This window comes from Archocentrus centrarchus, chromosome 4, assembly GCF_007364275.1.
Source record: "Archocentrus centrarchus isolate MPI-CPG fArcCen1 chromosome 4, fArcCen1, whole genome shotgun sequence".
In the NCBI taxonomy this organism is placed as follows: Eukaryota; Metazoa; Chordata; class Actinopteri; order Cichliformes; family Cichlidae; genus Archocentrus; species Archocentrus centrarchus.
In genome coordinates, this window is record NC_044349.1 from 10,926,930 (window position 1) to 10,939,596 (window position 12,667).

The window sequence follows — 12,667 nt, forward strand, 5'->3', positions numbered from 1 at the left end:
TGAAGGCCAGGTGCTCTACAGGGTAGTGGGGAGCATTGTCCAAGGCCGCTGGCTTTGGGAGTGTTGTTTCCATCATCGGGTGTGGTTGCTCTCTAGAGTAACATTCACATGATATTTTCCAATATCGGTGTCAGTGGTTTTACTGTATACATGAGCACACAGTAATAAAACCTAATCTGACTCATTTCTATCCCTGCAAGATGAGATGGAGGGTTTGGATCTTGAGGGTAAGATGGTAGAGAAGATCACAGACCTGTTAGAGGAAATGTACAGTGAGTGTAGTTAACCAGGGCTTGCTTCAATTCAATCATACTCTACCCAGAATGATTTCTGTTAATGGAAAACCCATTTGATTGTTTCCATTTATGATCTGCACTGATTGAATTGAAATTTAGCCCATTATTGCTTTGCAATGATATATCATTTTGGTAGAAACATTTTGCCCTGCCTCTTGTATAAACACCAATCCTTCAACGCAATTCCCATAATATACAGCAACAACAAACACATGAATATTCGTGTGTGTGTGTGTGTGTGTGTGTGTGTGTGTGTGTGTGTGTGTGTGTGTGTGTGTGTGTGTGTGAGTGAGCATCCAGAGGCATGTTTTTAAGATTGTTTTAATGAATATAGAGAACTGGGAAAAACATGTGGTCCCAAAAGGAAATAAAGGGAAACACTATCCAGGGAATAAACAAATTAAAATGTAAAAAGTTCTACCAAAGTGAAATATTGCTCTTGATATGCTTATTACCATATTGTACATCCCATCCCTTCTTTATATTTTGTATCGTATTATTTTATATTGAAATTTGTTATATCTTAGACACCTCCTCCCAACTAGCTTAAACCAACTACCAGCTGGAGCTCATTGGCAGACAGTGTGTGTGTAAGTGTGCAATCTCATAGCAGAAATAGGTGTACTTGCTGTAGAAGTGATGACCTGTGTAGTTTCCCATCATCCTTTGCTTCACCATTATCCCTTTTTCTCTAAAACTCACATTAATTCCCTTTGTCTATTTTGTTATCTCTCCAGTCGCTGCTTTGTCCAGGACAGATGTGTCTTTCTCATGACTCTTTCCTTCTTTTTCCATCTCATACCTTTTCAGAGCCAAGCCGGTCCCAGGGAGGTCCAGATGGTCGGGGCCGCGGCGAGGAGAGCGAGCCGTCAGATGATGAAATGCTGTCTCTCTCCAACCAACAAAGCACTACCAGTGCAGCCCACCAGAAACCTGACCTACCTGCTCCAGCCTCTGCCGTCCCTGCTCCTGCTGAGGAAGTGGATCTTCTTGGCCTAGAAGGGGACGAGGTCAACCACCCATCATCTCAGCCCCCACCTACATCAGCTGCAACCACCGACCTCCTAGGGGACTTGTTTGGAGCCCCACCTCAGCCAACCAGTGGGCCTTCATCTGCCCAGTCCACTCCACACAAAGTTGCCCCCAACACTGCCTCGCCATGCCCCTCACCTGCTCCACCAGGTGAGATGTTTGAAAGTGCACTTGATTTTAGACTCTAGACTTCAAATAATACAGTATGTTATGGTACATACTACAGTAGGCACTGATGACTTCATAACTATTACAAATGCAGTTCTTCAGTATAATACAATAACACTGGTGGATTGTTTTCCTCAGCATTTAATCCTTTTGGGACGGGTGCCATGCCTAAGCCTCAGGATATGATGGGTTCATTCCTCGGACCAGGTAAAGTGGGGCAGCCAGACCCTTTCCTGCATGCTGCTCGCTCACCATCACCCACCCTGCAGCCTACAAGCGTCGGTAAGGCATGCTCCTGCTGCTCTGCTGAACATTTTCCCACACCTTCTTTTTGGGTGTACTTAAAGCATTTCCAAGCTAGGGTAAGGCATGTTTTAAAATATTTAATTAGCCTAATAGCATAATTGTCTAAGTCATATTTTGGCATATTTTGAGATACCTACCTAATTCTACTCTGCTAACAGTGTAGATTCATTTAGATGGATATCTCAACTTTGGCCAAAATATGACTTAGGCCATTATGCTATTAGGCTAACAATTTGCAAGATGCCACTATGATTATTTTGCTTCATCCATGCTTCTGTTTAAAGTGCCAGCCAAACACAACTGCAGAGTATTTTACATATACACTACTCGAAAAAATTAAAAGAAAACTTTTTAATCAGAGTATAACATCAAGTTGATTAAACTTCTGGGATATTGATCTGGTCAGTTAAGTAGCAGAGGGAGTTTTTAATCAGTTTTAGCTGCTTTGGTGTTAATGAAATTAACAGCAGGGGCACTAGAGGGGCAACAATGAGACGACCCCAAAACAGGAATGCCTTTATAGGTGGAGGCCACTGACATTTTTCCGTCTCAATCTTTTCTGACTTTTTGTCAGTGTCACTACTGACAGCAGGGGATGATGCCTGGTCCCTACAGAGGTTGCTCAGGTAGTCCATTTCCTCCAGGATGGCACATCAATATTTATCAGAGTAGGAAGGTTTGCTGTGAAAGTCTTTAACCCATCACCAGGACTGGTATCTGCTCCTTTGTGCAAGAAAGAACATGATGAGCACTGCCAGAGCCCTACAAAATCACCCCCAGCAAGCCACTAGTGTGAATGTCTCAGGAGGGTGGCTTGAGGGCCTGGCGTCCTCTAGAAGGCCCTGTGCTCACTGCCCGGCAGCAACTGGCATTTGTCATAGAATACCTGAATTGGCAGGTCTACCACTGGCACCCTGTACTTTTCACAAGTAAGAGTAGGTTCACCCTGAGCACATGTGACAGATGTGAAAGCATCTGAAGAAGCTGTGGAGAACGTTATGCTGGCTGACCAGTTTGGTGGTGGGTCAGTGCAGAAAATCCATGGAGGGATGCTTTAGTTATCGGGATGATACCTAATGGCATCCTTGGACACATTGTCAGACCCTACACCTCATGTGATGAGAATAGGCAGGCAGTTCCTGGAGGGTGAAGGAATTGATACATTGACTGACCCCACGCTTGCCTGACCTAAATCCAATAGAACACCTCTAGGACATTATGTTTCACCATCTGATGCCGCCAGGTGCCTCAGACTGTCTAGAAGCTCAGTGATGCCCTGGTCCAGATCTGGGAGGAGATCGCCCAGGACACCATCCGTCATCTCATTAGGAGCATACCCCAACATTGTCAGGCATGCATACAAGCGTGTGGGGCCATACAAATTACTGAGTACCATTTTGAGTTGCTGCAATGAAATTTCAGCTAGCCTGGAGCATAATTTTTTCCATACTAATTTTTGGGGTATCTTTGAATTCAGCCCTCTGTAGGTTGATCATTTTCATTTCCATCATATTATGTGGCATCCGTTTGTTCTGAATGCATTATCCAGTCCACATCAGTATAGATATCCAGCATGATTGTTATTTTAATTTTTTGAGCAGTGTATATTTTGATTTCTAGCTTTGCTCTGTGCTTACTCAGACATTAGCCTTGCAAGAAAATGGCTTTTGTTTTGTATTCCCGCTTTAATGTATACTTTGTAATTTACAAGTTTGCATGCTGTATGTGAAGTATTTGCAGCTCCTCACATTGCCACTGCATAGAGATAGTGCAGCTTCACATTTCAGCTCCACCACATGCTCCTACACATCCACTAGTAATATTTCCCCCACCATAGACAATATTTTCAACTTCAAAAAGGGAAGGCAATTTTCTACTAGAGATTTACATGTTTTTGTACTTTGAGCCTTTGCAGTAGCATGTGCATGATGACATAAGAGACGGGCATGGGATGTTCCATGCTTATTTTAAAAGAAATCATTTAATCTACCACATATTGTCAACACAAAGGTGACCAAACTCACAGTTGTGAAAAAAGATTTGAACCTAAGCTTTGTCTGAGAGACTTATTTGTTTTGTAAGAGGTTTCAACCTTCTGTGCAGACGTTTTATTTTTCCATATCAACTATAAGTTTACTTTTAAGAACCAATAGTTACAACAGCTGCCATGAGGCTCAACTCTGTTGTTATTTTCTTTGGCTGAATAGTTTCATGTCACTCAGCTCCCATTGTCTATGTGCTCTGCCTGTGACCAATGGCTATGTGCTTCAACAGGTCGGAGTTCCCCCGTCCCACCTACCACCCCTACTGTCAACATTCAGCAGCAAAATGCCATGGGCGGATGGGACTGGAACAGACCTGCTACCACAAGCACAGGTTCTCCCAACCACACAGACATACATACATATACAGTGAAGTGCAGTACACAGGCAGATACCACTCTGTTCGTCCAGTATGTTAATCCAAGAAACTGTAAAACTCATTGGCATCAGTGTCATTGTTTTTTTATGATTTACCGTTTGCTGATTCATTCAGGAGGTTTTGGTGTGGGCAGTCGGTCAGCCACTACCAGTCCCACTGGCTCAGTCCACAGCACCCCCACCCACCAAACCAAGCCAAACACTCTGGACCCATTTGCTGATATCGGCAACTTGGGGGGAAGCCTTGGAGGTCAGACGCTGGAAATATTCTTAAGTTTTTGCCATTTTTGCCACTACCTCACATGCCATAATCACTGTCCTTTTGACTAGGAGGTTCTGGCTTCTCAAGCAAGCCCACCACCCCTACTGGGACAACCCCTTCCTTCCCTCCAATGGGCTCCCCATCGAGGCCTCCACCATCTCCCCAGCATACAGGAGCCTGGCAGCCCCACACAGGAGGCAATTTCCCCTCGTGGCAGCCCGGTGGAAGTGGTGGAGGGTGGCAACCACAGGGACAGGGTCCCACTCCACAGCCAAAGCCCAGCCCCAGCCACACTTCCATGCCTCACACATCTCCCCAGAATCGACCCAACTACAATGTTAGCTTCTCTGCAATGGGAGGAGGCTCACCTAGCGCAGCGGGAAAAACACAGGCTGGAATGGGTAAGCTGGAGATGCTGGTTGTAATGGACAGTTTTTTAAAAACAAAAATGTAGATTACACTTAATTCTGAGTGGCAAATTCACCTTCAAGTGGAAAAGTATAGCACACTTTGCATGACTGAATCCAAATATTTGATTACTTTGAAATTATTTTTAACATTTAAAAATGTAAATTTACTAATATGAATTGTGAACATTATGAAACTTTTAAGGTTTTTGGGGGGTTGCTGTTAAAGGTTTAACAAAATAGCTGCAAACATTAAAAACAAAGAGGAGTTACAACACTTGAATGGCTACATTATTGATCCATTAACATTTTCATGCTATACACACACACACATTGATTTTTCTTTCTCTCATTGTATAATAATTAGTGCCTTTGTAACTTAAGTACTCCGTCTTTGTGTTTGTCTGCCTCTCTGTCAGGTTCGAAGCCCAAAGCCTCAGATGCCAACTTTGATGACCTGCTGTCTGGTCAGGGCTTTGCAGGGACCAAAGAGAAGAAAGGACCCAGGACTATAGCAGAGATGAGGAAGGAGGAAATGGCCAAAGAAATGGACCCTGAGAAACTAAAGGCATGAGCTTTTTTTTTTTTTATATATATATATATATATATACTAATGAAGTTGAACTAATGAGTTTTGTTTCATTATGCCTGATTAGAATTAGTTTTTGATGACATTTCACTGGGTGTTGGTCATGTGTTTATCCAGTGGAGCTTAACAGAAGCAGTTCAGTGATTCCCTAAAGTAGGAGAGAATTCAAAAACCTTTGGCTGTTAATCTTTTTCTGTTTATTCTGGAGTTAATGAAGCGACCAATGTAGGTCTTCCATGACCAAATTTTGGTTCATCTAATTGCTCCTTTTTCTTTTCTTTTTTTTTAAACCACAGCCAGAAATACTGAAAGCATTTATGCTAATAATTGTTTCAAACCTGGTCCTCATTGGTTATTGGCTCCTGATCTTTGCCTCCCTCTTCTGTGCCCTAGATTCTGGACTGGATTGAGGGGAAGGAGCGTAACATCCGTGCTCTGCTTTCCACCATGCACACAGTGCTTTGGGAAGGAGAGACACGCTGGAAGCCTGTGGGCATGGCTGACCTGGTTACTCCAGAACAGGTCAAGAAGGTCTACCGCAAAGCAGTCCTGGTTGTTCATCCAGATAAGGTGAGACAGACGAGAATACAGGCTTCTCTGTCTTTACATCTAATCTGTATACACAGAATAAATCAACTGTAATAACAGGATATTCAGATATAAAAGCAACGGAAGGTAAAATCAGATAAATAAGCAGTGACTGTCTTCATTTTGACTTTCTTTGCTTTAGAGCCGGCCCATAACCAATTATGGATATGATGTGGCCATTATTGTGATACAAAATAATAGTAATAACTTTAAAAAATGGTAAAAACAAACAAACAAACAAAAAAAAAAAAAAACATGTACTTATGACAGTAGCTCAAATTGGTAGGAATAATCTGAAAGAAGATGCTCACAAGCATATATAGCTCTATGAAAAGAGAGGTTTCACAAGACTCTGCAGTCCTATGAAAAGCTGAGTATATCCTTACTGCTTCCATAGTAATTAAGAGGGTAAGTAGCAGGCAGGTGCTGCTGATCAGATGCACTTAATTGGCCATCAGCAAGTTTGAGCATCTCTATAAAAGCAGACATTTTGGCAGTTTGCTGGTCTGAAGCATTCAGGTGTGTGTTAACACAATGCCACAGTCTTCCCAGGATACGGAGTCCCAGCAAATTCATCCCAAGCTCAGACTGTACAATGCTCAGATAAATCATAAGAGAAAGCCTCTTCTCTCTGAAAGGAACATGGAAGCACAACTTAGGTTTGCAAAGTTGCATCTGAGCAAACCACAAGGAACAGTGACCTTTGGACAGACAAAGTGGAGATATTTAGCCACAGTGCACACCACCACTTTTGGTGAAAACCAAACACAGCATAATCAGCACAAACACATCATACCAACTGTCAAGCACAGTAGTGGCAGGGTGATGATTTGGGCTTGTTTTGCAGCCACAGGACCTGGGTACCTTGCAGTTATTGAGTGGACAATGAACTCCTCTGTATACCAAAGAATTCTGGAGTCAAATGTGAGCCCATCTGTGTGGCTGAAATTGATCATGCAACAGGGCAATGATCCCAAACACAGCAGCAAATCTACAACAGAATGGCTGAAGAAGAAAAGAATCAAAGTGCTGCAATGGCCTAGTCAAAGTCCAGACCTCAGTCTGATTGAAATGAACATTTCCCCAGGGAAATGTTTATCTTTACTTTTTTGATTCACTCTTAACACTTCCTTCAGTTTTTGAACAGACAGCTATTTTGGGCCAAGATAATCCTTAATAAACCCACCCTTTTTTATCTGCCTGCACCACACTGCAGAAATATAAGTTTAACTAGCAGTTGGTGAACTTAGAAAAGTGTTTACAGCTGGAAGGGCCAGAGATTTCCTTGGGGAAACAGTGCTAAACAAAAGTGAAGGTTGCATTTGCACTCATACAACACAGGATACAAGTATTATCCATAAGGGGTGTGTTTTGTTTTGTATGCAGAGCAGGCAGCAAGAGTAGGAGGTTGAGTAAGGGTGTTGTAATCACTGGTGTTGTAACATAATCAGCCAGCACAGCATTGGTACAAGACGAATACAGACTTCTCAAATTTAAAATGACTGGAGCTGTTGTTTTTGGAGAAAAGTAGGTATTGAAGGATGTCACAAATGACACAATTACCTTTTATGTGAAGAACATAACATTTGGCATTTGACATTTACAGTTTCCTTTTTAATTTCAGTGATTCAGTAATATCGGCAAAGTTTATGTAAATAAGTAAAATTTATTCACGAAGCGCAGACACAAAGTGCTGTACAATTAAAATAATAAAACTGGGAATAATCAAAATTGAATAATAGAAAATTAAAATACATTAGCAATACAAAATCAGTACATACAATAGGCAATAGTGTGTGTATGTTTAAAGCACTAAAGGATAAAGTTTTTGCATAAGTAAATACAAGAATACAAAGAACACAATGAAAAGTTAGTTAGCATGCAAACAATATAAAGATTTGGAAATCAAAAAGAGGCCCCAACCAATCAAAATAAAGGACTTTAATCCTGATGAACAGAATTAACAGTATCATAAAGGATTACTTCTTGTATGATCAACTGTAGCACTCCAAAGGTGTAGTGTTCAGTACCATTGACTGCAAATGATCCTCCCCAGAGTACAGAAACAACAACAGCTTTGTTATGTAAAGTTGGTGCTCTAACAGACTTGAAACCACCTGAGCTGGGGACAAGCATTTTTCAGTTTCAGTAACACAGAGGAAGGAAGCAGACCAGGTACAACCTGAAACTGACCTGTTACAAAGACATCTGAAACTCTACACTTTGCTCAGTGAAGTGAACATCCTTTTAGAATAGAGTGACCTGGGGCAGTGTTTGCCAAGCCACAGCTTCCCTTGTAATCCTCTTGAAGACAGTAAAGAAACTAGACGTGTGGTAAGCTGAAACATTAAGGCAGGCCTTTCCTACTGAAGTAAAACACCACAGCTTGGGTTGAAATGGAGTCTTATCAGAATTAACATGGGATTCAAGTGATAGCTGTAAACCCTGGTAAAAGTTTATCAGCATCCACGCAGGATCCAGTGATTCCTTCACTTTTACCAACTTCACTTTTAACATAACAGCAGTGTGTGTATATTTAACATAGCAAGGGTGGGCTGCTGTATACTTCCAGACTTTCAGCACTGAAACACAGAAGGTGTAGACTTGTTCAAGTTAAATCAACCACAATGACAGAGTAAAGCAAGCTGTAAATGAGAGACAAATGAACAAAATGAACATGAAATGTGCCAACAAGGTATATTAAATTGTGTGTAGTTCTATTGGTTGTTTTGGCCAGACCTTCTCTGAGTTTTATTAGTCTCTTTCAAGGTGATATGATCTTGGCTATCAGTATGGTCTTTGGTTCACCACAGCGTAAGAACAAATAAACACAAGAAACCAAATGGTGCGTCATTACTTTAGTTAGTTGTATTTGGAGGTAACACCTTAGCTTTTATGATTTCTGGCTACAGTCCTGTCAAAGCAGGGTTTTTTTTTTTTTCCCAAGCAGGTGTTATTTTTGCAACCAGGTAGTGGCCAGAGGCAGTCTGGGAATCCCAAAAGTCCAACATGTCTGAAATGGGGTTAACTGTTGTGGCTTTTCTCTTTTCCTTTGCAGGCAACAGGACAACCATACGAACAATATGCCAAGATGATTTTCATGGAACTAAATGATGCCTGGTCAGAATTTGAGAGCCAAGGACAAAAACCTCTATACTGAGTGAAGCGTGAGAAGACTTGAGTAAGGAGATGATGTCCCTGCTGATTCTGTCATCTAATCCTTAAAGTATTACCACCTCTGGTCCGCATACTGCAGCCACACCCTGCAACAACTGCCTTTATACCCATGCTTTGACTCGTGCTCCTCTTCTCGCCACACAAAAGCAGAACTTCAGAGATGACAGACTATAGAACAGCATCCTGTGCCCAGACTAGAAGCTCAAACAAACAGCTGCCTCTCTGTAGCTCTAATATCCATACTGTATGTATGTGATGCAACACTTTCCTTCCTTCTTCCAAGTCCACACCCCCAAATCATCCCATCCATAAATAAATAAATAAAATCACTGGGATGTCAAGGAGTCAGATCAAAAGAGAGCAAGAGCTGAGGATCTTATGAGCTGAGAGAAAAAGAAACACCAGGGAATAAACTGAGCAAGCGATTCTCAGACTGCTCTACATACGTGCTTCAGAGCATGAGAAAGTCTGTGAGGCACAGCAAGCATTTAACAGCATTCAAGCATTTCTGATGTCAATTTTTTTTTAGATACTTTGAGCGAACACTGAATTCGAGATCAGTTCAGTCATATCAAATCCACAGTTTTTTCATGCAATTGAATGCTCCTAGAAATAAGAAACAAAACAGCGGCATCAAGTAACTGCATCTTTAACTTAAAACAGACTGTTTACAAATGAACTGTGATTGGATTAGAAATCTGTGATTACAGGTTGGCTTTCCTCTGAGCCTCAAAATTTTGCCTGCTGAGAATAACTGAGGAAGAAAAAATTTATTAAAGTAGAACTGCACAGTATCCTTGCTTAAAAAGTGATTGCATATTATCATGAAGGATATCATGTGACAGATCAAAGCAAAAAACTGTATTTTTCTGAAGGAAAGTTAATAAGAATTGGTGTGTCTGATATATTGAAGCCTTGTGTATTTCCATGGGGAACTGGGGATTGTATGTTTTAGGATTAGCACACTTACTGTTCCTTACATGAAGCACCTTGAGGCCTCACGTGCACTCACTCATCCAACAATGTATTTTTGCTCTACATCTCTCTGAAAGCACAAACTGATGAATTTAACCAGTGCAGCTCTGAAGGAAGGCAATCCATGTATTCATTTATTAGCTAAAATTAAATGTGTATGTCATCTCCTGATGAGACAAAGTTCAAGACTTTCAGGTCATTATGTTAAACCAAGTTTTGTATGTAAAGACTTTGATAGTCTATGAAATACATACTTCAGCCAAAATATTAAAACCACTGACAGGTAAGGTGAATCTCATTACAGTGCAGCATTCCCGCTAGGAAACATTAGGAGATTCATGTTTATGCGAGACTATTAACATCGCTCCTAGCCTCCAGACTACCCAGATCCCAATCTGATCAGTGATCAGATTTAATGTTAAGACTGGGTACTGTATTTTCCGAGCCACAGAAATGACACTGATGTGCTTAAACACAAACTAACGAGGACATGATGAGTTCTGTTTCGCGTTGCTATATTTCGCCGTTTCATATCACGCTGATCTGTTTCATCAAAACACTGACTTGCAACAGTTCCACTATGTTTTGCTTGTGATTACTTGATTTATTTTTTTTACTTTTTGCTGCATGTTCCTTTATAATCAGGAGAAAAGACTGGGGTAAGCACCACATTCATATGACCAGCAAGCTACAGCCATTAAAAAAGTTTTTTTTAATATCTGCAGGTGTTTCCTACCCTAACATGTGAACATAAATCTCTCTCCATATAGTTTTATTATTATGCTAATTTTTGATGCGTTTGTTCCACTTTTACATACAATTACTGATGTCACCATTCTGTGCTAAAAGTATTTCATAATTGTGGAGTAAAGTGGGGCAAAGGACAAAATATGCAATAACTAAAAAGCAGACATCTCTGTTAAGACAATAATCAATTTTTTTGAAGCGTGAAGTTTTCACAAAACACTAATTATCCTACAAGATCCCCACCTATCAGCTTAAACCATTTTGACCTGCTGTTTGATATTTTCTCCACACACGAATTCAGAGAAATGTTTAACTTCTGATGTTCATGAATGGTTGACGATCTTTACAGTTACTGTCTTCATGCTCTCTGATTTGTACATGGAGCTCAAAGATGTGACATTTTCTGTTGGCATCATACTGTCTTTTCCCTTCATTAGAGTTTATTCTTCCAGTTTGTTCATCTGCATTAAGGATGTTGACTGAATTCTGACCAGCGTAAGAAAATAGTGTGAGGCGTTGTTTCATCAGCGAGAACCCCGAATGGATCCCAATACAGGATAATCGTGTTTTGACTGAAATGGGTCCTTGAACAAGACCCTGGGTCTCAGGCTGAAAATACTGAACTTTAATCTGGAGGTGACTGCTTTCTTTGTCGACTTACAAGATATGAGAAGTGTGCCGTATGTGTTGCTCCATTTACACTGAGGACCTACATGTGAAATAACCCTCATAGACTCCCTCGCTGACTGAATCTGCAATTTTACAGCTATGTTAAAAAGCTAACCTCTATATTGTAGTCAGTGGATGTGTGTTTGATCCTGTGGTATGTATGGGGGGTGGGGGATCAGATTTGCAGAGTACTGTAAGTTATGTGTTTGCCTGTCTGCTGTTCAAATATTACTTAAACGTGTAAAGATTCTGTTCATGTGTTTCTTTTCAGTTCTGTTTACAGGGTGTACATAATGATCAAGTGCAGTGCACAAAAATAAACAATAAACAGAAACCAGAGCAGAGTGAGTGGCATTCCTCAGGTTTCATGTGCCGCTTGGCTTTTCTTTCTTTTAAACACTAGAGGGCTGCAGCGTACAACTGGTGAGCTGTGTCATTATATTGTCTTTCAAATGTCAATTGAGCTGCATGGTGCTGAGCTATGAGGACATGTCCAAGGAAGTTGGGCCCTCGTGCAACCATCATGGGGTCAGATACATGCCCGTTGGTTGTGTCCAGCAATGCTCCGACTGTTCCTCCTTGCACAAAGGAGCAGATAACAGTCCTGCTGCTGTTCAGCAGTCCAGCTCTCCTCTTGTAATAGCCTGTCTTCTGGTTTTTCCTCCTCACTCTTGATACCAAGCTGTGCTACCACTTTAAACATCCTTATCATGCTTATGCACCGCCTCCCAGTCAAGTCCTGCATCTCCTATAAAATCCTTCTCCTTACCTACAAATCCTTACAAGCTCTTGCTCCCCATTATTTGTCTAATCTTCTCATCTACATCCCATTCCAGATTCTGCGTTCCACTGACAAAGGCTTACTCTCCATCCCTCACACCAGGCTGCAGTCTTTTGGGAACAGAGCCTGCAGCGCTCGCAACACAAGAGACAAGGGACAAGGACAGTGAGGGACAAGATAGACACTGGAACAAAGAGGCGTGAGGATGACAAGAAGAACAAAGGGAAACAGGAATCAAATACCAATAACT

The 12,667-nt window shown here is 41.3% G+C and overlaps 1 protein-coding gene across 2 annotated transcripts in view; it reads left to right on the plus strand.

Annotated features, from left to right (window-relative positions):
- Positions 1 to 11,984, plus strand: part of dnajc6 (DnaJ (Hsp40) homolog, subfamily C, member 6) — a 40,039-nt gene extending 28,055 nt beyond the window's left edge. Inside the window, exons 12-19 of one of the 2 annotated variants that reach the window (XM_030727458.1) lie at positions 1,107 to 1,478; positions 1,635 to 1,778; positions 4,077 to 4,178; positions 4,338 to 4,472; positions 4,553 to 4,885; positions 5,311 to 5,459; positions 5,874 to 6,050; positions 9,127 to 9,262. In XM_030727458.1, coding sequence (XP_030583318.1) covers positions 1,107 to 1,478; positions 1,635 to 1,778; positions 4,077 to 4,178; positions 4,338 to 4,472; positions 4,553 to 4,885; positions 5,311 to 5,459; positions 5,874 to 6,050; positions 9,127 to 9,228 — 1,514 coding nt within the window. In that variant the 3' untranslated portion in view covers positions 9,229 to 9,262. Of the gene's footprint in view, positions 1 to 1,106; positions 1,479 to 1,634; positions 1,779 to 4,076; positions 4,179 to 4,337; positions 4,473 to 4,552; positions 4,886 to 5,310; positions 5,460 to 5,873; positions 6,051 to 9,126 lie in introns of both variants that reach the window. The other variant, XM_030727457.1, reaches the window with a different exon arrangement.
- Positions 11,985 to 12,667: the final 683 nt, after the last annotated feature.